This window comes from Carassius auratus, chromosome 6 (genome assembly GCF_003368295.1).
Source record: "Carassius auratus strain Wakin chromosome 6, ASM336829v1, whole genome shotgun sequence".
Taxonomy (NCBI): domain Eukaryota; kingdom Metazoa; phylum Chordata; class Actinopteri; order Cypriniformes; family Cyprinidae; genus Carassius; species Carassius auratus.
The window spans coordinates 11,588,563-11,615,412 of NC_039248.1; the positions used below are offsets into that span (position 1 = coordinate 11,588,563).

The 26,850-nt window shown below is 35.5% G+C and overlaps 1 protein-coding gene across 3 annotated transcripts in view; it reads left to right on the top strand.

The window, feature by feature from the left end:
• The window catches only part of LOC113096436 (contactin-4-like), a 120,104-nt gene that overhangs the window by 71,669 nt on the left and 21,585 nt on the right, over positions 1 to 26,850 (top strand). For all 3 annotated transcript variants that reach the window (XM_026261833.1, XM_026261821.1, XM_026261826.1), the window contains exons 9-11: positions 2,958 to 3,097; positions 8,166 to 8,295; positions 10,358 to 10,508. In XM_026261833.1, coding sequence (XP_026117618.1) covers positions 2,958 to 3,097; positions 8,166 to 8,295; positions 10,358 to 10,508 — 421 coding nt within the window. The remainder of the gene's footprint in view (positions 1 to 2,957; positions 3,098 to 8,165; positions 8,296 to 10,357; positions 10,509 to 26,850) is intronic.

The following is a 26,850-nucleotide window of genomic DNA, read 5'->3' on the forward strand; positions in this document are numbered from 1 at the left end:
GTGTATAATAAAAAGGTCATTTTTAAATGATTTTAATAAAATGTTGATGAAAATATAGCATCGCAGGATATTAACAATGCACTAACAATTGCTTGATGGAGAAGAGCATGGACAGTTTTTGTTAATATTGATGCATTTGAAAAACAAAAACTACTGTATTATTTGAAGGTTTGGGGTCAGTAATTTTATTTTTATTTTTATTTTTTTTTAAGAAATTTATACTTTGATTCAGCAAGGACATAAAAACATGACAAAAGGTTACAGGAAAGACTTTTAGATTGTTGCAAAAATATATATAAAATAGAATTATATAAATGCTATTCTGTTAAAGAATTCTGAAAAAAAAATTCCACACAAAAAAAAAAGTTAAACAGCACAACCATTTTAACATTTATAAAAATTATTAACGTGATGAAAAAATATTACTTGAGCACCATTTCATATTGTAATAATTTCTGAAGGATAGTGTAATATTTTTTATATATTATTATTTTTTATTGAAATAATATTTGACAATCACTCTTTTTACTGTATTTCTAAACAAATAAATGCAGACTTTGTGAGCATTCTTTTAAAAATAATTTTTGAAAAAATGACATGTCAAAGTATTGACAATGTAATGGATATTTTCATTAAAAAAAATGTACAACTGAACTATGCAAATTAAGGTTTCAGCGTGTCTTGAAGCCAAATACATTTGTTTGATGGTTTTGACATACGTATGTAATTGAAAGTTTCTTAGATGGTGGTCTTTCTCCATTCAAGTCTATTAACTACATCAGATATCAGCTAAAATGGTCACGAGTTAACTGACTTGCCAAAAAAAGAGCTGACTTTGCTTTAAGCTATTAGTAATTATTTACAACACACCTTAAAGCCACAGCAGGCCTGAAAAAAAGCAGCGGCGGGTTGACGTTTATCCTGTTCGTGGCTCTGGGATCTTTCAATGGCAGGATTAGCCTACGGACAGACCTCTTGACTTACCACTCAGATCTCTCACTCCCTTCCCGTCTATTTCTGTCTCTGTGTCTCATTCTCTTCCCCAACGTTTTATCCCTTTGCCAGCCAGGTGATAAAAATCTGTAATCTTATTTCGAAGTCCCATGGAATTAGGCCTACGAGACATTCGTCAGCAGAGCGGGGGAATGAAGCGATCAATAAGTGTATCTCATGTTTATCACTTTCACTGGCAGCAGCAAAGCAGGAGGAGACACTCAAAGCCTTTCATTCTTTCTGCTTGCGTTGGCTTGATTAGCAATTGCCCTTAAATGATTTTGTTGCCTTCTTTAGTCCTGTGCTTTGCTAGGCTATGAAGATTGAACAGGTACACATGTAAAGAGATGTTTTGTGTGTATTGATCATTAAAGGGGTCACTTCATATATAAATATATACTTTCACCCCATATGTGATCTTTAAAATTAATTGATTGTGCTGCTGTACATTTAAAGAAATTGTTCGCCTAACATAAAAATTCAAAAACCCAACAAAAGGTGGATTTCTGAAGAATAGCCATATACTGAAATAGGAATGAGTCTGTCGAGTGCAAAAATGACAAAAAGGTAATCCTTAATGAACTAGAAAATGTAAGGAATGTTTAGTTTTCTCGTGATATGAACATTTTAAAGAGACATAACAAATGGTTTGAGTTTAGAACTTGGCAGGTAGGGTAAGGTCACTTAAGTTTCCCAAAATGTTTTTTACTTCCAGAGTTCCCCTACACAGAATGTTCTTCCATAGAGTACATTATGATTGCTAGGGACACAGAAAACATCTATCTATAATAATCACAGTATGCTACTGAATACGCATTCAGTTGGTATTAAGGATGCTGAGAGCTCGTTTTGACCTCTCTACCTCTAATTCCTCTCAAGTTTGTCTTGTGGGCGTGAAATGTTGAGAGTGATTGTGTGGCCTGTGGGCAAGGCCAAGTCAGGCCCTGACTGCTTACTCTCATTTAAACAGTGGGGTTTAAAAGTCAATACTCTCCCAGTGTGTGCTAGATAGACTGAGTGGCAGTGACTAAGGGATCCAGACAGCACTATCGGATGGTTGACAGTTTGTGACTTAAATGTGAATCAAACCAATGAGAGTCAAACCTGTTTGATTTATCTTTTTAAGAGTTGTTGTCACTCTTTACAGTGCAATTAGTGCATGACGAATTGAGGCTTTTCAAGCTTCAAAATAATGCAAAAGCACCATAAAAGCAGTATTGTGTCAGTGGAGGCTGCTTAAGATATATTCCAAATCTTCTGAAGTCATACGATGGTTTTAATATTGATAAAGTGACTAAATTGTAGGCTCTTTAATGATAATCATCCTGTTGAGTAACTAGTGAACCACATAAGCTCAGTTCGTGAATGAATCATTTCAACTGTTTTTGCAAACAAATGATTCATTAATTATATTTGACTCAAAAGAGAAACATAAGTTCTTCCCATTTCCAATGGAAAACAGTTGTCAGATAAACTTTACACTTGTGTTATATATATATATATTGATGTTTGTTTGTTTCTATGTATGCATTCTCCCCATTCTTATCTGTCTTTTAGTGTCCTATTAGGGAAAATGCTCATAAATGATTCTTTAAATGTGCTCTAAGTCAATTATTTACTAGGTTTGAGTTACATGCATTTAAAAGATAAAGATCAATACAGTTTGTTTATAATTAAGCCATAATTTACCCAAATGGTATTGGTTATGGTAGTTTATGATACTAGCTTTTAGACAATACTAATATATAAGATGTAATTTCCTTTCTATACCCATCTAATTGGAAGTGTGAATCAGTTAAACCTGACTGAATGTTTTCTTATGTGCCATTATTGTGATTACATCACACCATTTCCACAGTTCATTGCTCTAATAATGCAAGTCCGCATTGAAGGACACATAACAGGTAATAATCAAGGTTAAAGTAATGCTGTGTAGTCATTACCTCTGTTGTTGGTTGTTTCAGCCTCCCCCCAGCTAATTGAGAAGCCCCAGGATGTGCAGAAGGCCATCGATGACTCTCTAGTGTGGGAATGCAAGGCCACAGGAAAACCTAAGCCCTCTTATAGATGGATGAAGAATGGAGAGAACCTGGAGCCCACTGAGGTTAGTTCACCTCTAAGGTTTGAGGACTTTTGTAATAGTAGTAAAGATATAAAAAATTACAGCTCACCCAAAACTGCAAATTCAGTATTCATTTGACTTGCTTTCGTCTGTGGAACACACAAAAATAGATCTTAAAAGGTTTTAAGCCATGTATGTTTTTCTTCATTGTATGGCCAAAATATTTCATATTGTTGAAACATATCAAAAAATGTTTGTTCTACATATGAAATCAAATCATAAAGGTTTGGAGTAAATGGTAAACCTGCATGTGTGCATGAATTATCAATTTAAATATTGTATTTCAAAAAATAGGTTTAGTATTAAAAAATCTATATATATTATATATAAAGAAAGTTAAGAAAATAGTTATTTTTTGTCTTGTTTTTAGGTTATATCAGTGATTTAGTAGCAGTCATCTGCCAGCCATCTTTATTAACCTTGTGAGACAACTGCTTGAGAGCGTATTTCTTAATGGCTTTTCTATAACCGCCTAAATCAGAGTGAATCCACTGGAGTACCTGATATGTCATTCTGCGGACCCTCTATATAGGCCACTCCAGAATTATCGAAACAATAGGAATGGACAAAATTGAGACCATAAAAGCTTCCAAATATCCACCACTTGTTCTGGCAATGAGAGGGAATAGCTCTGCAATACTGCAATAAACTCAAGATGGCAATAGGTTGCAGAAAGCACTAGCAATGCTCTCTAACAACACATTTTAAAGATTGAACCAACATATTTTCATTTCATACCTCTTCCTTTTTTGTGGCTTTGTAAAAGTTATTCTTTAGATGCGACTTTTGCAGCCCAATTTACTTCCACTGTGTGACTTTTCAGGATGTTTAATGTGGAAAAAAGGCTATTTTTATTTATCAGGAATTTATTGAAATATAAAAAATTGGCTCTTCAGGACTTTGCCGGAGGGTTTTGAAGTCTACACCTGAAACACTGATAGCGCAAAACTTCTGCAGCCTTTGTGAGGTCAAATGAAAAGTCATTTGATGTGGCATTTTGATGAAACGCAGCCATTTTATTTCGTTTTTTGGAATAACATGCTCTTATGAATTATGCACTATAAGATCAGTAAAGTGCATTAAGTAAACAGGACAGTTTTGATTTCAGTTTTGATTGGCTTTAAATAAGGTGCAGAGAGGAGCATGCTAATTACAGCTCTTCTAATCATCATTACAGCTCATCATTACATAAACATAATTACTGGTTTACACTCTGCAAACATCACCAAACAACACAAGCTCATAATATGAAGGACATCTAAAATGTCCTTAAATAAAGATAAAATACATTTAATGAACATTAAGGCTTGATTTAATACAATCATTCATAGCCGTGGACACAAGATGTACACTTAGCAATCTCCCATTAAATGCTCCAATCTAAAACAGCAGAATTTGAAGTTTCCTTTAGGCCATTAGGAGAAGGTTTATTAACCTTTACTGTGTACCAGACGGGCTTTTATTGTTTTGTCTTTCTCTGAAATCCATTTAAACTATAGTGAAAGAGGTGATAAACATTTATATGTCTCGACACTCTGTGTAATATACAACCTGTCTCCACTGAGAGCATTTCACCCAGAATTCCAAACTCTAAACGCATGAAGATATTTTTAGAGACTAGTGCAACTATGGTGTGGTGAATAAACAAATCAGTAAACTTCATGTAAATTAGCCTTGCTATGCGACGCGGGTGCAAACAAAACAAAAGATATCGATCCATTTAGAGACTGTTTATGTGTTCAGAGACATGGCCGTTTTTCATTCTTCATCTGTCACTCATTCTTTTCCATCTTTCATCCCACCAGATTAGAACATCTATCAGCGCTGCATAATTAGCAGTCTGTCTATTTTATTTTCTTGCACTTTATTAGAGAACCCGTTCCAACAGAATACACCGCAATCAAAAAAAAAAAAAGTTATTTTATATGCTTTGGACCTAGCAAATAATTGATAATGCCGATTTAGCTAGTTAGGCTCCATGTTCATTGAGTGAATTTGGATTTGAAATAGCGAATTTGCATAATGGTCAATGTTTTTCAGGTATGTTTTGTGCCAAGGTTATTGCTGAAAGGTACACTTGAATTTTAAATGCAATGAAATCTCTTTATTTTGCATTCATGGTTGTAAAAATGATTTGAAAGACCTTGCGCCTTTCTGGAAGCTTTGTCTCTTTGAGCACTAAACAAATACCACCTGGTTTGTACTATGACAGACTAATGTCTCAAGGGCACAACAATCTCTTGATTGAATCATAGCCCTAGCTTACGTTTTGATTCCGAAATGTTGATTTTCAATGCATCCCGGTTAAATGAATTAATCAGTGCAGAATTATTACAATCTCCAAATGTCACCGTCAACATCAGAGCTTTAATCAATTGTATAACTAAAGGTCATTGATGTAGCAAAAGCATGGGTTGTTGACTTATACCATTTGTTATTTTCACTGGGCTTAATCAATGGGGGACCTTTCATGTTCTTTCTGCCTTATTGGAACCCAGCATTGCTAAGGTGACCAGCTAAAAAACGCTTCTTTGTAAATCGCTGTGATGCTCCAGTCGCTGAGAAAAAAGGGATATGATGAGAGGCGCACACCGTGTCTCAGCTAATCTAGTAATAAACGTGTCAATGATCTTGTTCACCCGTATCATTGTGCTTTTTTGATACCAGCTCGTACAGCTTAGACTCAACATAGCTTATATTTGTAGTAGTTTGATTTAAAATGTAAATCGCATAATATAAAACAGAGTGTTTACAACGGCTACGGACTGGTAATGAGGCCTAACATGTACAGTGTTTTGAATGAAAGGAGACATTATCGTCTTTTCAAAGGCACAGATTTAAATCAAGTCTTAGGAAATGAAAACTTCCAAGCAGCCGTGCACACGCACTTCATATCAGGATGAGATTTGCCGCAACCGTAGTCATGCATTGCATTTTATGTCCTGACCCGACGGATTTCGAGCAGTGACATTGCCAATCATGGCATTTCAGCGCAGGCGTGCAGATGGTCCCCTCCCTCAGGTCCCGCCAAGTGCAAAACTGCTGATTTAAGAGGAGCGTCACGGTTAATTAGTACAGTAGTAAAGTGAAGCATCGTCTCACTCCAAACTGCTGTATGCCACTATGTGATTTTCTGTGCAGACTTATTTGTTCCATATTGTGCATTCATCCCTTCCTTCTCTTTTCCATTTTTAAAGTACACACCGACACAAATCTCATTCAAGCGCAGATTATCCTGATGACAGTCTGCTGTTTTATATCCCGTGACTACAGTAAAGATTTAATTGGCGTTATATGATTTTAAAGAAATGAGCTCCCCCAAAAATGGAAGTTGTGTCAAATTGTGTACAAAGAGGTAAATAAGGATAAACAGAAGAAAATCACATCAAGACAAAAATAAACCAAAACGTTTACATATGTGAACACATTTGACAAATATTGATTTTAAGTATTGTTCGATTCTCGACTGTTGTTCGACTTCAAAATGAATTTCCGTCATAATAAATATTTACTAGTCATTAAACCGGTTCATTCAATAACCAGATTCTTTCAGGAACAAAAAAACATAACTGACTTTGTGAGTCTGGAATTTTCACTCAGTTCGTTCAAAAAATAGAATCATTCAGAAATGGAAAACATGACTGCCTTAATGATTTAGTCATTGATTCTTTCACTCAACCAGTTTATAAAAAAAAATAAAAAAAAAATGGGACCCACTTTATATTAAGTGGCCTTAACTACTATGTACTTACATTTTAATTAATGATTTAGCACAATGTACTTATTGTGTACATACATGTTTTTACATTGTACTTATATTTAAAAAGAACTACATGTAATTACATCTGTATTTAATTTCTGTAATTACATTTATAATTACACTGTTGACCCATACTTTACACCTTAACCCACCCTTAAACTTACCCATACCTCCAACCCTCTCCCTAACCTTACCCCTATCCCACCTCAATAGCAGCAAAAGTGTTTTACAATACAATATGAACACAATAAGTACATTCTACTTATTTTTTTATGTAAGTACATAGTAGTTAAGGCCACCTAATATAAAGTGGGACCAAAAATTGATTAATTTAGGAACATGACCAACTGTGGATTTCTCTTTTGCTTCATTATTTGGAGTTGTTTTCATTTCATTTTGGCAGAGCAAAAACTGACAAGAAGTTACTCAGTATTAACTTGTTTATTGAGCTATTATATTAAAGAAATACCACATTCATAATTGTGCTGTCACTCTGAATGTCAACACAGCTGTGATGTCAGGGTTTTTTCCTCCGGTTTTTGTGTGAACTATTCCTTGCATATGAAGAATAAAGTTAAAGGGCAAAATGTTAGATATGAAAGGACAGAATACACTCTAAACCACAGCAGAGAGTGTTCTGCCACTTTTCATGCCAATTTTTAATACCAACCTGTCTTTTTATGAGCCTTTAAAATGTTGTTTATGCCTGTTGGAAGGAAACATGAGGTGGAAACTAAATGCTCTCAAGGTTACTGAGGCTGAAGGTTTATATATTTATTTCTAAATACAGTATATATACACCTTTGATTGTAGTGTCCTGGTGTTTTAAGATGTCTTTGGCATTTTAAAACCTGTTTCTATATTTTATGTTGCTTTATACACTATATTCATCAAATAAGTTTGGTTAACATCAGAAGACATGCATCTACATTGCATCACATATTAGAAATGGCATAAAGCTGTCAGCTTTAAAATATTAACCCAGCTTGTTTATAATGGCAAATATCATCCAGCCTCCCAACGGCTTGTCCGCGGAATACAGAGGCTTGAGCCCCTGTTAAGAAGTAAACAAGCCAGGACTTTATTTCCATCTCATAAACATACAGATTTATTGCCATCGTTTTTGAGCAGCCTCCCTACGCAGTGTCTCCCATTAGTAATGAACACCCAGATTTATGATCATTTCCATCAACCTCCAGACATAATTTACCTTCCCAGACACGTTGTGCTTTTATGCAGATTAGCAATCTCAGTAAAAGACTCTTAACGGAGATATCCTGTTTTCCACAGGAGAGGGTGCAGGTCATTAATGGCGCCCTGTCCATCACTCGCCTGGCACTCTCCGATATTGGAATGTACCAGTGCGTGGCTGGGAACAAGTATGGAGAAGTGTACTCCAATGCTGAACTCAGAGTGATCGGTAAGTGAAACCTGGTTAATTGCGTTTGACTGAAATGTTAGTGTGGTTTGTAAATTTACAAAGCACAGAATAATGTCTGCATTAATGTAGCTTACACTCTTTATCTCAACTTCATGCTCCTGATAATGGCCACTTATGAGTTGTATAATGTAATTATATGTGTAATATTGTTCATGACGTGTACACATAGGCATTTCATTCTTATTTAGAGGCGAACTTCTGTCAAGGAGATTTTTATTGCTTAAAATTTAATGATTGATTCAAACAAGCTTTCGAAACTCCTCCATCTACCATTGGTCAGATAAACTAAAAGCCCCGCCCCACACTCGCACCAATGGTTAAGCCATGTTGCCAGGTTGGACAAATTACATTCTTCTCCTGGTACAAACAGTATCCTAAAATAGAAGACTTATTCGCTACATACGTTATGAACAACACTAAAACAGTCAGTGTAGCATGATTACAGAATGAGTTGCTCTTATGAGTCGTGAATTATATATATAGTTCAACCAGTATAGACTGATTCCTGAATGAGTGAATCATATGAGATGGTACTTTTTAAGTGAATCAAAAACATAAAGCTCAACAACTATAGTTTGATTTCCAAACGAATTAGTGAATCATTCAGCTTACCAACGGCTGCTGATTGTTCAAATGACAAAGTGTAAATAAAGATTATGCATTATGCATATCAGTGGTATTTTCTCAAAATAAATGAATGATGTCATTACATGTTTTTTTGTTATTTTAGTATTGTTGTCTAGGCTAGATTTGGATTGCATTTATGCTGCAATGTCGAATTTCACATTTGTCAAAGGTTTATTTTAATGTATTCATTAGTGAAATATCAGTAGGCAGTGTAAGTACATTTTCTGTTTCCAAATATATATTCCTTAAAAGTACTAAAAATAACCTATCCTATAGTTTGAGCCAGTAGCTGACATTTAAGGATTCTCAAACACACAGAAATGTTACGGAAGCTCTGCAGTGTTTTATTTAGGAAGTCAACCTACAAATGACTACTGTAAAAGGTTTTCTGCACATTAAATAGAGATTGCGACTGTCGTGGCCAGTAACATGCATTTACTTGCCGTCTATATCCACATTCTGTTCACCCACGACTTTCTTTGTTTATTGTTTTGCCATTAAAATTCAACCGCCAAAGTGGCCAAGACAGTGAACTCACAGGAGAATAATTGTCTGTCCCTCACACAGATAAAATAATTGAAGTGCCTTTTAAAAGACAGAGTGTGAAGATTGTAAAGCCGGAGAAATTATCATAATAAAAACTCATTTGAGTGGGAAAAAAAGAGGAAAGGACATGACATTTTCCCTTTGTTTTTCTTAGCAGAGAAAGGGAGCGTGTGATAATTAAAGTGTGCCACATACACTGAGCCTCTGCTCTGCTCTGCTATCTCTGTTTCTACATCATATGTACCCGCGTACTCATGTCTTCCTTTGAAGTACAGTGATTAGAGTGGATGTGCTCTAAAAAGTCCCTAATCCTCGTGTCTGCGTACCTGTAATTATGGTCAAATATGAAGGAAAAAATTAGCCTGGTGCACGAAGGTCTTTGGTTGTTAAATATTATTGTTGTTAAATATTTCAACAGGCCTTTGTGTGTCCTTTATTCAGTAGTTAAATAAGATATAAGACATAAAAATAATGAATAAAGGAATAATGGGGATAAGAAAGAAATGGAAAAATTACAAATCGGATACAAGCTAGATAAGCACCAAATGCAAACCGCTATGCCACAACTCTGATGTTTTCAGCCTATACTGTTTGCACAGCAACATCGATATTTTTTTATTATTATTATTTTTTTAAATGTTTAATTTATTAATTTTTTTAAGAGAAAGACAATAGTATATTTGAATTGTGTATATCTACTAAAAGTGGATTTTGTTATGCCATTTTACTTGTTTTAATCCCAAGCATTCCTTTGTTTGTATGTAATTAAAAATAGTTGCATGAGACAGAGTTTCAGCTGTTATTTTTATTCTGTGCTTTCTGTTGCCGTATGCACTTCATAAAATCTAAAACTTGTCTTGCGTTTCAGCTGTCGCTCCTGATTTCTCCCAAAACCAGCTGAAGAGTCACACTTTAGTCAAAGAAGGCGGCGATGTTCTCATTGAATGCAAACCCAAGATGTCTCCTCGAGGCATGATCTCCTGGCGCAAAGGCAACGACGCCCTCCGAGAAAACAGCAGGTAACTCCCTATCCCACTCAGATGCCATTAGTCATATCTGCTGATGTTTTTCATCTATTTTAGGCTTTTTACATAATGCTACAAAACCAGAGCTTTTCCAGACTGATGCAGGAACAGTCAAACAGGACTGTGGGATGATGAGCACACAATACTGCGCTTGTGCTCCAGATCTGGGTTTTTGATATAATGTCTTTGTCAAATCATTTCTGTTATTCACAGCAACAAAGCACTGCCACTGACTTTGGCCATTTATCTCTGCCTGTGGAATCCCACTACAGCAGCCAGAGAAAAGCATGTCTCAGCATGTCTCTGCTAAGGGTCGTAACAATATAGCTCTAGTGGGCTTTGTGTTTCAGTTTCAACTGCTCTTTTCTCTTTCTTTCATTCTATTTTACTATTACTTTCTGTTATTTGCTCACTCCCCTAAACACAAGAGCCTCATAATGGGCTATTTTCTGCAGACATGTATTGCCGATCTTTTAACGTGTGCCCTGTTATTAAAAAAACTTGCTTAAAACATTCTTAATACACTGTGAAATATTATATGCATATACAATTATTGTTTGTATATGCATATAATGCAAATTATCTCATTTATTTTATTACTTACACTATATAAGTTTGGAGTCAGTCGTTTTTTTTGACAGAAATCAATATTTGTATTCTGCAGTTTTATTAAGTTTTATAAACTTTTATTACCGGTAGGTTGATCAAAAGTGACAGCAAAGACATATATATAAAATATAACTTTCTGTTCATTGAAGCAAGTGTTTCTGAAAGAAGCACAGCTAAAATGTAGCATTTATTATAATAATAAGACAACACCAAATCAGCATATTAGAATTTCTGAAGAATCATGTGACAATTTTGCTGGATATTCAGCTTTGACATCATAGAAGAAATAAACAAATATATGTGTATATATATATATATATATATATATATATATATATATATATATATATATATATATATATATATATATATATATATATATATATATATATATATATATATATATATTATACAATTATAATTATAAATTAATAATATAAAATATAAGTTAAATTTTTTATTGCTATAAAAAGGCACAATGTACTGTATGTGTGTGTGTTTTTATTCAAATAGAAAATAATGATATTTGTATTAATATTTTACAATATGATTGTTTTTTTTCTGTATTTTGTCTTGGTCTTGGCAAGCATATGAGACTTCTTTCAGAAACATTAAAATAAATTACCATCCCAAATTTTGAATGGTAGTGAACTTCATACCTAGACAGTATTTTATCCATATTAGACCAGTCTAAAACCAGTCTAAAGTGGTTTATAGTGGTTCATCTGGTCTCCTAGTCTGGATCAGTTCATGTTAAGTTTTTTTTTAACCCAGTGGCTTCCCAGCTTGTCCAGCTGCCAAGTTCTTACTATACTTTTTTTTTTTTTTCAGCAGGGCTATGATGTCCTAAAAAGACATTTACATTGTCATATTTGCATGCAGTGTATTTTTGCACCTACTTATATTTTGTCTAAAAGATTTACATTTCACGTAGGATTCACTGAGCACACTCAATTATTCAAATGAAGCCTGATGTCCTTATTAACAGCTCCAGTATGGATCACGCAGTCGCCAATAACCAGACTCCGCAGGTTTATCAGGTGACCAGTGATGTCCCCCCCTGAGCAAAGGCAGGGTGTTAATCAACTTCTCTGCACTCTTAGTAGGAGGTCAGCGTCCCTGCCAGACCAGCCTTTATCAACAAACATATGTTCCCGTCTCAGCTATAGAGTGGCAGCCAGACACAGCTTGATACAAGTGCAGTATGTCACCGACCCGGAGCGTTTGCGTCTGACCACACTGGGATAGGCAAAGTTCAGCGCGCCTGTGTGTGTTTGTGTATGCATCTGTCAGTGTGTGCACACCACGGTTGCCCATCGTTTACATATACAAAGCTGGTGTTGGTGCTCATCAAACAGAGTGGCGGGCCGTTTGCATAAGGGTTACGCTGCCAATGTCCTTGAGCTGTCCTGAGTGAGAGGACAGCAAAGCTGACGAATTCTTGATGTCTGCACCTTGAAGAGTCAAGGCAGGAAATTGATTTGCCATGTGTCGTCTTTTTTCTTTTCACTTTGTTTTGCATCTCATCCTTATTCTTTTAAACACTATATTCAGGCGATTTATTCAGATTTGAATATAGAGAATATGTGTTGCCTAGTTTGTTATGGTTTAATTTTAGGAAATATTGCGCACTGCTTATGAAAAAGTGTTTGCCACGTGATTGCATTCAGTGACAAAATATTATAGTAAGTGGCTTTATTTTCAAGGATAGAACATGCATTCTTTTCAAGCAAAACATTTATAAAAAAAAAAAAAAAGTTAGATTTTAAATGATAAAACAAAACCATTTGGATACTTAATTGCTGTCATGCTAAATTCTGGTCACTGGCTTCATAAATCCACTAAAAGTTTTAAAAACAATTGTTCAGAAAAATGAAGTTAGCCTGATATTTTGTTGTCTAATGCAATCAAATTTAGACGTTTTAAGTGTGGCCTAAGTGTCCAAATACTTTTTGGGGGCTGCTCTATCTTGACCTTATTATGGAAGACTTTTATTGTCTTGCCTGGCACGAAACCATCCTAAACCTACCACTTTAGATAATAGTCTTTGCTGTGCTTTATTTGCTATAAATATCGTGTTAGGCAGTGCTTGTTTTCTTTTGAGGAACCAAGTGTTCTGTGGTTAGAAAGATTGCGACGAGCCTTATTTGAATTTTAAGGAGCCATTTAGGTGTCAACGGGGAGTTTTTGTGTTGCATTTTGACTCCAAAGAATTGTCTTTCAAAAAAAAAAAAAGACATCATATTTTTCAAGATATTTAAAGAATAAATCTTGCCACTCTGCTTATGCAGTCAGGGGGGAAAAAATAAGACAGTGACTAAGTATTTATTAATGGAAAATCAGAACATTATTTTTTTAATGCCGTTTGCGCCTTCTCAGTGGTTTAGAACAAAATAATGCTCTTTTTTGCTTTTGATAGGGAGTGGATTTCCACATAGAGCTCCTCACCTATCTTTGACACACAGGTAATTAAAAAGAAAAATGGATAAATCACAAGTTTGCACGTTCATGTCCAAGGTTGTATTGTGGTCAGGGAGGCCTGGTCAGAATGTTTGATTGCATTGTCAATAGATGGAAGCCAGCCAGGGAACTTTCTGCAAAATTGAATGTATTTCTGGAAAGTGCTGACTTTCTTTCAAGCTCCTTCGGCGATGTCTTGCACACCTACGCACACTTGTGAATGCAAATCTTTGTGAACTGATATTCATTTCAGTTACTTGTTATAAAAACTGCATAAGCTTCATTATGTACAACAAACTTCCTGTGAGTTGTTAGTTTTTCAAGTGAAAGTACTTTCTATAATCACTTCAGTGTTCGAATAGCAACTATATAGCATGTATAGCTAGATTAGACAATAGTTTGAGTTTGGGGCAGAACTTTGTTAAAGTTTTTGACTCAACTAAAGCATAATAATACCATAATATGTTTGCAGATATTTAAGAAACATGCTAAGTTAACATTACTTGTTTATCTGAAAAACAATGCTACATTCAGTTATTCTCCCTTGAAAATGCGCGTTCCAGGCCCTTTTTTGGTTTGTGAAACCTGCCCACTGCCAGTTTACCCAGTTGTATTTCGGCACCCTGGGTCGTCAGTTGGTGGAAAACAAAGCGTATTTAATTTTATTAATCATCAAGTTCTCATTCTTGTTGGTTTTGTCAATCTGGCAACCTGAGTGTACTTCAAGTCTGAGGAGGAGGGGCCTGGTGAAAAAAAACACTCTCCAATATTTAGAATTTGGACTGTAATACCTAGTTCAACCTCTGTGCCAATCTTACATATACCACCATTAAACGACCAACAGAAGACAGGAGCTTAAATAAATGAGGCTACATAAATTGATATACATAATAAGGGTGTAACAATATATTGTGTCGCGATATATTGCAATAGAAAAATGCAACACTGTATATTGTGGATAGCAGAAATATGTATTGTACAGTGTTCACAATAAAAATTATGTCTAGACAAATTTAATGTTTTCACATAAAAATAATAATCAAAGAGTACATCAAATATGGTAAACCTGGAAGCTCACACATTTCAGCTTCTGTGTTTATTAATTATTAGTAGTAAATGAAAAATAACATAACAATAATTAAAACTTCTCAAATGTATGTAGTCAGGGACAGTGCAAGCTTTTGTGTCTAGGATTGCAAATGCGGTTTCATGTTGGCTTTAGGATGTGTTTTATTCCACTTATTTATATTGCGTCCCTGTCAGCTCTTGCTAACCTTGTAAACAGCAGCAGGTATAAAGACACCACTCTCATTAAGTGGAAATGCCATTAGAGACTAATTCATAATCAGATGTATTGTTTTATGCAAATGAGTGTTAGCGTGTGCGTGTGTGTATGTGGATGCATGCTGAGTGCAAGCACCTGTCTGGGAGCCAGACCTAATCAAAGCAGGGTGCATTTGAACTCCTTTTGTGTGAGATTAATTGGCATAATTGTGCAAGCTCTCCTTGATGGTGGAGAAGGAGAGGAGATGGTGTCACCAGCAGGATAATCCATCTTCATAGCAGCATTCCCTTTTTTTCTGCAAGAGAGGAGAGGAGAAAGATTGAAAGGGAGGGAGGGATGCATGCCATTTCCATATCCTATCCTGAAAAGTCTTGCAGGATTGACTAAAAATGAGCTCCTAAAACCTACTGCCAGATTCTTGAAGATAAATTCTTCAAACAGTGGTGCAAGAGGATGTGGTGCTGGTCCTTCAAAAGTCACTCAAAACTTATCTGTCCATGAAGCCTATAAAAAAATGAGTCTTCATTTATTTCACAATACTTCTGCATGTCATTCTTATTAAGTGAGGGTAATTGTTTTAGTATTTTTGTTTTTTGATGGTGGTGGACACTGAATGTTTCCTGATGGTTTTACACCTAATTCTTCACATCAATTCTTAAATATTTTGCAGTTAAAATGTATTTTCTTCTCCACCTGTTTTTACTGACCCCGCTGACCCAATGAGAATTTTGCTGTTCAATGGTGACGCCTTAGCTTTGCAATTTCTGTATTGCATTAGTTTTGAATATTTTCATGGGAATGTAATAATTTTTGACTTTTTAGTCTGAGTTAAATCTATTTTTTGGCTTATTTTACCTGTAAAAGAAAACCTATACACCTGAATATAATGAGTTTTTCACTTCCAGCCTTCATTGACAATTATATATCACTTATAGATGATTAAATACAAAAAATAATAGTAGTTATTAATATTGATGTGGTTTGGAATTGTTAAAATGTGCTTTTTTGTTTGTTTGTTTGCTTTTCAAAATTGCATATATATATATATATATATATATATATATATATATATATATATACATACATACACACACACACAGTATGTATGAATCTCACAAGTGATATTGCAAAATAAACATTCTATATATTACTTTATTTTGCTTAAAGGAAATTATGCACTTATATTTTATATTATTAATTTATAATTATAATTGTATAATATATATATATATAACAGACAGACAGACAGACAGACAGACAGACAGACAGACAGACAGATAGATAGATAGATAGATAGATAGATAGATAAAAGGCGATGGGGCAGGGGATTTGTTCTAGATATACAATCAGCTGTTTTAGGTAGGACAGGTCAGCGGATGGGCTGATGTTTTCAAGCTGACTTTGCTGCGCCAGATTGCATGTTTCCGAAGCTGATTTTGAGTTGATTGTACAAGACTGCTGTGCAATAGTGTACGGTTGTGGCGGTTGAGTTGACAGCTAATTTCTGCCTGTGCTGTGCTGACGTGCACTTGTTTAACAAACAGTACGATATAATAAGTTTGTGTGTGGCTCGGTGAAGCCTAAGGGAGGTTATTAACAGTGGCCAGTTGTTAGATACAATAGCTACCACTATGTGTCTGTGTGGTCTGTTGGTTGATCAGGTTTTTATACTAATAGCAAATTATTTAATGTAATATGTATTTGAACAAAGGTTTCCCTGTGGATTCAGACAGGAAATGTGATTCATTAACTGATTCATGATCTGAAATCTGTACACGTTTGATACTAGATGACAATATTAGATGTAAGAAATTAAGTTAACACAAAGGATCAAAGGTTTTCTGTGGAGGCATAATTAATAAAAGACAAACTAATGGAGAGTTGACTCTCTTTTTCACAAAGCTGTGTGTCTGAAATTGCCCTCTCTCTCTCAAAGAATAGCCTTTTGAAGAAGATGAAAGGTTGCCTGGTATATATGATGGAATGGGTTTTGGAGGAAATTTGGACTGTCTTCTTTTGATCTTCATGAAATTTATTTTTTGTAGACTATTGCAGAGGAAGTATACAGGAAAACCAGGGTCAAATGTACATAGGTGAAAATAATTTCACCCCAAAATCAGAAGAAACAATAAGTACTAAAAAAGTGTAAATATGTACTAAATAAATAACTCTTTAAAAGTTACTTATACATTAAACTAGTATTTTTGTACTGCATTTAATACTGCTGTACTGGTTTACATAATTAGTGTACATAAAAATAAGAGATAATGAGAATCAACATCATAAATTCAGCCATAAAATGTCCAGACAGACGGTAATTTTTTCTGCAAAAAAAAAAAAATTAATTAAACACTCAAAGGAAAAGTTTCACTTGACACAGAAGCACAATAAAATAAAGAAGAAGAAATACCATACAAAGAGATTTTTTTTTTCAAAGTAAAAAAAGTGTTAGGTAAAACTATAATCACACACACACACTATCCTAGGTATAAATGTGCTTAATTGTCAATAAACATGTCACAATGGTTCTAAAATAGACTTCATTTTCTATATCATCTTTTTTTCTAGTGTAATTGTTTTGTTTGTTTGATTTTGGCCTATGACCTGTTTTTCGTGAACATAATTATACAAGTATATAAAACCATATGCCGGCCGTCTTGTGGTAACGCACTAATGTTGAGTTAACTTCCCACTTGTAGATGCGGTCGCTGTCTTTACAGAGCGAGAGCAAAAGATGAAGCAGAAAAACGAGGAGGAGTGGGATGAGGACACTCTATGAAGTTTTGCTTGTCAGGATGATTTCCATTTAAAAGCGCGTCTGCCACTGAAGGCTGCGGTGCAGGTGAATGAAGGGCGGTGCGATATCAATTCAGAAAGCTCCATAAAGGAGAGTTTGTGGAGGCAAGCACAGCTGCTGTCATTGCTGATACAGAACACTTTTGAGGGCCGGGATCCGTTTACTTATCTAATTAAGCCCACTTTCCCTTATCTTGTTATTGTAGAATTAAGCTTTAACTTGATTTGCAGTCTAATGCTTAAAAGCATCTGAATTTGTGCGCTGGGGTCTTTGACGTGTCGCCTTAACCATCGAGAACAAGGTGTTTTAAGATAATAACCATGGTAAAAATTCACAATGTGGGCAACATGCTGTTGCATTTATTTAAAAAGAAATGTGTTTATTATCCTTCAATGTCGCATTCAGCCCATTGTTTTGTTTTTTCCCTCTTTTTAATCTAATTGAACACCTGTTTGGAACTTGCCGTCTCATGGACACAAAGATTGAACATGATGCCGCCGTAAAACAGAGCATTTTCTCACAGCCAAAAAATAAATACCGAATACATTCTCCTCATTAGCTCACCTTAAGGCTCATCCGCCTAGACTGTTGTGTTGCCAGCTCATATGGTTCATTTTAATTTCATATTCCTCTCTCACCAGGGGAAATTAGGTGGTGTCAGTCAGCGGAATGTCATTTGAAGGGGAATGGGCCCACCAGCGGAGATCTGGAACATGCCCCAAAGCTTCAAATTCTTGGTTAAAGCCCAACCATAGAGGGTCTCTATCAACATATTACCCACCCCTTTAAATAGAATGTCATTTACTTAACCTCCTATGGCTGTGTTTTGCTAATGTTGGCTAAAAGACTCTTTAACTAGCGGAGCATAATTTGATATGCCGTGTGGCGCGGCCGTGGCACAGACAATCTATAGGTATAGATTTGCACGGCAGACAATTGGTCAATCAAGATGGTGGACAGCACATCGATTGCCGCTAATGTTATGTTTGCAGTCTCACACAACTGGTGCACAGCTTTAATTAAACTCTCTATGGGACAATTAGTATGATAAAAGGTATTTTTTTGTCATTTTTCTTAAATGTGCATCGGGTTGCAAATGTCTAAAACCATATTTGAAAATCTAAATGCATTTAAAGAGACTTAAACAAGTAAATATTTAATATTTTTCGTCACTTATCGCTTTGAGCTGCTTTGTACAAAAGGCCAAATGTTCTTGTTTTCACTAAAATTCTTAATTCTTAATGTGAAATGTGTATTAAATTACATGTTAACTTTCGGTTTCAGGCTTTTTGACCATATTGTATATGAATCCCCTTCTTTTTCACCGCAATAATAACTCTCTTCCAGGAGAAATTAGTTTAATTTGGTCAAATAAAACTCAACCAGAATGCAAATGTATGCAGAGATTTGGCCGTGATTAGTTTTGCGCGCTCTTTACTAGTCTAAGTGCCATGTTAAACTCGGCGGGATTAGTTTTATCTTCGGGGACTGGAGGCTAATATCATTTTTCAAAGAACGAATTTGCCAGCGCAGCACCAGTAATCCATCTTGGTCCCTTCGCACATTTGGGGCTGCACATGTGTGTTGCTTTATATTCCTAGAAGGAATTGTGTGCATATGAGTGTGAGAAAAAGAGATGAATATCAGTCTGAAAGAATGAAGCTGAAGAGCCATTTGTGATTAAAGGAGCCCGGTTTGAGTACACCCACAAGCCCACAGTGTTTGGCCCTGATAAACACTGTTTCTCCGCAGCTGCTGACCCTGGGGATAGATATTGCTGAAATTAAAAGCCGCGCTTACTACTGGAAATATGCCTCGCACTGCAAACATGAAATGATACAATTTTCATGTATTTTCATCTTTGTTTCTGTTTTGGGGCTTTTTGTGTTCCTCTGTGTCTGTTGTTATTATTATATTTAATCTATTCTTGAGTACTGGGACAAAACAAGTTGAACTGAAAAGTGTTCATTTATGATGTGGAATTGTTCTGGATTAATTTGTTAAACATGTCCTGCTGCTTTCATTTTCTCACAAAATGTGTTTTTCTTGTCTGCTCAATACCATGTAAAAATAATGTGTCAAATTGAATTATTATATTCCAACTGATTTCAAACTGTCACCACAGTCCGATAGAAAACTATGTTTTTACACACATTTTAAATTTATTACATTTTGTTCTTTTACTTGATACTTATAGAACTTTAAGATGAAGGGAACTATTTTAAAAATACAGAAACTTTTTTTTTACATTTTTGTTTAATGGATTTAACATACATTACTGTTTAGAGGTTGTCAGTAATATTTTGAAATGTTTATAAAAGTGTCTCTAATGCTCACCAAGGCTGCATTTATTTGATCAAATATACAGGAAAAAAAATATTGTGAAATAGTGCTACTGTTGAAAATACTTTTTCTATTCTAATATATTGTAAAATGTAAATTATTTCTGTGAAGGAAACAATTACAATTATTATAATCAGTGTTAAAAACAGTATTTATATGACAGAACAACATTTATTTGATATAAATATACTTTGTAACATTATAAATGTCTTTACTGTGACATTTGATCAATTTTATTTAAGTACCTGCTGAATAAAACTATTATTATTTTTATTTTTTTTAATTTTGAGTCCCTGAACTGTTGATCAGCCACACTGTTGGTAGCATATAGTATGTATGAACATCTTTGTGAAGTTTCAGGACATAATAATGTTTCTTTTAACTTATATTTAGGTTTAAAACTGGAAATGTTCTGTTTTTCAAAGCTAATGGCAGGTTTAGCTTGTTTCCCATAAATCAGTGATTTATTTTCTATGTAGAATATGAGTGGCTTAAAGCAGAGCATAACATATTTCCGTGCACATTATTTAAGTCCATTTCCCACACAACTGATTTGAAGCTAAATTATTACGCCAGCTGGTGCCGTGTTGATTTATTTCCTGTTGAGAAATGACAGAATTATCTTGTGGAATGGCAAGAGCCGAGTGTACCCATACTAAATCAGCACATTGAATAATTGAACAGCGTTAAGAAAATTACCTCAGGATAAGTGGGAAGGCAATGCAAGCCTCCTTTTAAGGTGGGAAAAAAGTACCGGCATACGTCGCAAATGATTCTCTACAGGGAATGTATCTTGACGTCGCCACTGACACTCAGCTCTGCGGCTCGAATATAAATTTGACACCGGTGGATTTTGGGTTTACAAAAATAGAGATTAATACGTCTTCCTCTCTTCCTTTTTCATTTTTACAAATCTCCACATTGCCATGGAAACTTAATGCTGGTCCCCCAGAGACGAGGGGTCAACGTGCCTAGCGCTCACAGGAAATGTCACAGCCGCTTTAGCACGCACCTCCGCCGTTCCTTTAATACCGTAAGGAGGAAAACACTATTGTACACAGCTGGTTGTCTAAAACGCCTCCTCTTTGAGCTCAGCTAGGTGTCCAGATGCTTCTGTCAGTCATTCCTTATCACTCCCGTTATATCTGAATCGGACACCCGCAGAGTGAGCGACACCCGCATTATTACACCCAAGAGCCGTCTTTGACTGACAAACCAAATAATGCCTGTCGCAAAGAATTAGATAAAAACCACCAATTTTAGCGGTTTCTCTTTCCAAATTTGGAGCGTATTAGAAATGTTGAGCTCACGGCACATTGGTTTTATGTCATAGTTTTGCCTTTATGTATCAATGTATCTCATAGAAATCAATATCTTTCTCTGTATTTCTGATTTATAGTGAATTTAATCGATATGGCCTGCATTATAAATGCAACTGTACCACATTAAGTCAGTAAGTCATACCGGATAGATGCTGTATTTCGTAAAAGTTTGACACGGTTATGTGAGTGCCAGATGCGGCGATAATGAATGTTATGTCTTTAAGAACCATTGACTCATATACACTAAAAAAAATCAATATCAATTACCTGGCTATTGGAAAAGTGTCAGAAGACAACCTTTCCATATCCCATTTTTCCTCTCTCCTCTTTTTTTCCCTTGACCAACAAGTGATTGCTCTGTTGTTCTAGTGATAACGGCGAAACTCATCGGAAGGCTCTTTTATTTTTTTTCCTCATGGCAGTAATTGCCGACTAACCTTGAGGGTGAGGAGTTGAAAGTAGAGGTGTGCTCATCAAGGTGGCTTCCCGTAAACAGATCTCTTGACAGAGCGTGATCTGAAATGACCTGTTTCTGCTTCCCCGGTTTATTTATCCAACTGACAAGGTCGTCAGTTTATCAAACGCGCTTCCCAGCAGAAGGCCTACTGAGATATGGACACATGATCCATCTAAGTAACGCCAGGAGCTCTCTCACACCCCTCTTTAGAGTATTAGTCCTCAACATAGATCAGCCCTTCATGTTTGGGTCAAGCCTCGTGCCCCATTTGGAGGATAAAACGACCTATCTGGTCCTTCTGTAGACGGTGCTTCACCCCGCTACATAACCCTCCCTCTGGGTCCTCGGTAAATGTTTTTTTGAAAAAAAAAACTCACTGATGGAACACAACCTCCAGGTAGGTCAGAGAAGGCCAGTTAGTGTAAGAGAGTTGCAACCCGCTTAAATGCACTGTCCTGGGTCATATCTGCGAGCTTGTACAAATATGCAGCATTATTTATGAGCGTTTGCCTTTACACTTGAGCTCCATTCACACTGTTAGCGATTAAAATGCTGCCGGTTGGCGAGTCTCTACTGTTGGACACTGGTTGGCAGATTCTTCTGTGCTCCCGTTGATAGTCGGCGCATCACACTGCTGCCTGTATGCAAGAGTTTAACTCTTCTGAACTTGGAATACCAGTGGTCACTGTCACTCATGATGCTGCCAATTGAAAATTGTATGACTTAGGTCGCTTTGTCTGCAAATCGCTGTCAGGATGAAAGCTCCTTTGCAGGAAACTCAAGAGAGATGAAGAAGCAGAGGGTGAGAGAGGGAGGGAATGGGATCAGGAGCTAAAACAAGTCAGTTTTTAACCTGTCAGAACATGCACTGTATATTCTCTGAGTATATTTAAACAGCTTTATATATATAGTTTGCTTACTTTAATGTTTCTAAGTATATTTGAATTATTTATTTGTTCAAGGTATATATATTACATCAGCACAGCGGTAGGTGGCAACAACTGAATCATTCACTCAACTGAATTAATTTGGTGTATATATATATATATATATATATATATATATATATATATATATATATAACCATATATATATATATATATATATATATATATATATATATATATATATATATATATATATAACCATATAACCATGTTGTTGTTGTTTACACTTTTTATTATTATGGTTTATATTTAGAATTCATATTTAGATCATATATTTATATTTTATATTCAGGTCATCAAATCAGGAAGAAAATGCCTAATTTGTTTTATCTGTGAAAGCAGGGATGGAATTCTTGTTACTTAAAATATTTGATGATTGATGTAATCATGATAAAAATTTCCAATTTCCAAATGTTTTTACTCAAAATGGTGAATAAAATATTCTGTTTAACAGGATCTTTTTTATTACTCCTTTTTTAAGACTGTTCTCTTTGACCTAGCATTAAGTGGAGGAAATTCTGAAGAGCGTGTTTAAGAGCTTGTTGACGTTTATTAAGTGATGTGCTCAGACTGCAAATGCCTCAACAAAGTCAACAGAATTTTTTATTATTCCACTCGTGCTTTCATTTCGGAAGCAAATGTTTTGAAATGAAAAAGAATATACTAACCAATATTAAGGTCATGTTCCTTCACGCATTACAAGATTTTGAGAATTGTGCCTTTAGTATTGTCCCATTCTTAGAAAAAACATTTTCTCTAGAGGGGGCATTAACCAATTCAGCAGTAAATAAATGATAATTTAAACCAATTCACAGAGCTTTCTGGCATAGAGTTTTGGCCAGAGCACTGCCAGAGGAGTCAGTAAGTATTTAGCCTACACTGTCCAGTTTGTGATTTCCAGAGGAAAGCTCCTACTGGATGCCTCTAAATAATGCCTCCTATCTGTCTTCCCCAGCAAAACATAAAAGGGCATAATAGCTCGCTTTTGCCTCAGTGGCATAGATGTCTTTGTACCAACTCTAAGTACACTTCTGGGGAGATTTGAGAATTCCCTGCAACATAGTGCCTCTCTTTTAACTGCTCACCAGCGCCGTGTCATACAGGCTTGTATCCTGCTAAGAGATTTACAGCTGTCCTTATTAGCTGTTACGAACAGGAGATGAGGAGACCAGCACTCAGGTTCATCTCGCTGGTGAATTATTGATAGGTCTTCGTTCGCTCAGGCTGGATGGTGGGACTGGTGTGCTTGTCCAAGAATAGACACTCTCTAAGTATCTTGATGACCACAGACTATGCCACCAACGTTAGGAGTCTCCTCTGTTTGAACCCATCAATGTCAGAATGAATCCGTCAGGCTTGCTTACTCTGCTGAAGATATTAGCCTTAGAATTTTCATGCTAGCTTATACTGGTTAATGCTACTGCTGGTGGATCAGCGTAGCCAAATTTAGCTGGTTAAACAAGTTAAAAAGCCTGCCGGAGACACCAGAATCCCACGATGATGGAAAGATGAAGCTCAGATGTTGCCTTTCAAATTTTCTTGGGAGAGACAAAAATGGAAACTCATTTTATTGATATGCTGAATATTTGATCAACAGAAATGTTTGCATTTGTGTGAAGATCTCTGTCTGTTGTTTACTGGTACCTGGGCAAACCTTTTTGAAAACTCTTCTGCAATTTTATAGGAACCATGTGAGATAAAAGAAGATAAAAGTGAGTCAGGGTGTAAAATGTAGGTGATAAAATGATCTCAGGATAAAATCCTGAGAAATCAGTGACTTTCTCCTGGAATTGCTGTCTTAGAAAAACAATTGAGATATTGAGGTTTTTCATTGCTGGTGGCCTCACTTTGTTTTTCCGACACCAATATTTGAAATCCACACTCATCCTCCGTATGTCAAAGTACTTTTCTCTGTAAGAATTGTCTGAAGGTTAAAAGAGACAGCGAGAGTAGCGTTATAGAGATGAGCAAACAAATGTATCTCATAACTCATAAAACATCAGCAACAGCTGCAAACGTAGGAGGGCTGCCCAAAAGCAGGTCATTCCTTGATCTAGATAAGACAATGTGCTGGCCTATTTGTTGGTAGTCTCTGGAGGTAGGGTGCATTATGGAGGAGCCAGGGAGAAAGGAAAGAAGGGACAGTCGTATTTAACCTGCTTTGTTATGACCTGCAGTTGTTTTTGCATATCCACGTCTAGATGTTCTGGTTTTCTTTTCATCTGTGATTATTTATGTGCTACCTTACAGAAGTTTAGGGTCAGTTTAAAATTAACACTCTATTCAGCAAGTGTGCATTGATCAAAAGAAACAGTAAAGACGTTTATAATGTTCTGTTTCAAACAAACGCTGTTCTTTTGAACTTTATATTCATCAAGGAAGCGTGACGAAAATGTATCATGGGTTTCCATAAAAAATATTATAAGGAGCACAATTATCATGATGAGAAATGTTTCCTGAGCAGCGAATCAGCATATTAAAATGATTTCTGAAGGATCATGTGACACTGAGCCAGAGTAATGATGCTGAAAATCCATCTTTACCAATTGGAATAAATTGGATTTTAAAATATACTAAAATAAAAAAACAGTCATTTTAAATTGTAAAATATTTAACAATGTTAATGATTTTACTGTATTTTTATATAAAACATAATAATAATAAATAAATCAGGCTTGGTTAGAATAAGAAACTTTATTCAGTATCATAAAAAAAAAAAATTCTGAAATATTAACAGAAATTTTCCACTAAGGTAAAAGATGTGTCTTTGCACTAGATGTTGGAACAGGGATGCAGGGATTTTCTTGGCACTGAGGTCAGAAACTGATGTTCCAATTCATCCCAGAGGTGTTCGGTGGGGTTCATGTCTGGGCTTTGTGCAGGCTAGTCAAGTTCTTCACACTTGGTAAACACATTTTACATGTGCCATCCTATGACCGTGCCATGTAAAAAATCACTGAGCTGTTCGGAACACTCTATTCGACTGAAAGTGCTAGTGTAAGAACATTGCATGGGTGCAGGTTTGATTTTATCTGCATGTTAGTGAAGCTCAAATAACATGTGATTGTCCATTTCGTGCATGTGAGCGGGAAACCTCATATCTGACCACTGTGTGTTTTAGCCTTTTTTTCTTTTCTCTCTTTTACAGTGTGTTTACCAATTATTATTACATTTGCCACACTTCAACAGTGTTAATTAGAAATATATTATTTATTGGGGTCCCCCCAGAGTCATTAATGAAATCCACAGTTTGTGGAAATGGATTATTTATATTCAATGTTTAGTCCACACCAATTAAACATCTCTTCCCTCAAGCTATCACAGCTTTTCAAAATAGTACCATCTATAATATGGCACCATGTTGTTGTTGTAGTTTTTTTTCCTCACTCATTTTCTTTTTTATAAGCACGCTCATAACATTATCTTGTATAACTTGCTTATGGCTCACTCCTTCTTGAGTATCATGGATAGAATATTTAGAATGCCGTCATGAATTAATGAAGTCCTCCCTATTTTTCTCCTTCATCCTCAAGGTCTCCACATCATGCGTTTTATCTTTGACGATGTATTTTTAAGACCCTTTTATGTGCATATGCACTACGTGGTTTTAAGGCCATTGTTGTGGAAATTTTGTAAGATAATTTTGTAATAGAATTTTTTTAGAATTTTCATTGACCTACCTAAAAACAGATGTTAAAATTTACATTGGTTTGATTCCTGTTCAAAGATCAGTATTTGAATATCATTTTAAATGGCTTATGGAAAATATCCCAGTAGAATTAGACTTGTCCAAATACTTCTTCCAACAATTTTCTTTCTTTGTGGAAAAAAAAAAAACAGAAGCATTTCAGTGCCACTCTTATTCCACTTAAAAACATGTTGACAGCAGTTTGTTGAAGGTGGGGATTTGAGATCTGACAAGACAAAGGATTCTTAGCAATGTGCAAAGGCTGAAAAACCTTCAAGACTGTCCCAAAATTGCACTCTTTTCCCTTGAAACGGTCTCTGTAAAAACATCTAGATCGTCTTGCATCACACACTTAAAATCTCTCCAGAAGTCTCAAGTCTTAAATACCATCTAACATTTATCCTGTCAAAAAAACTAAGTTGCTTTTG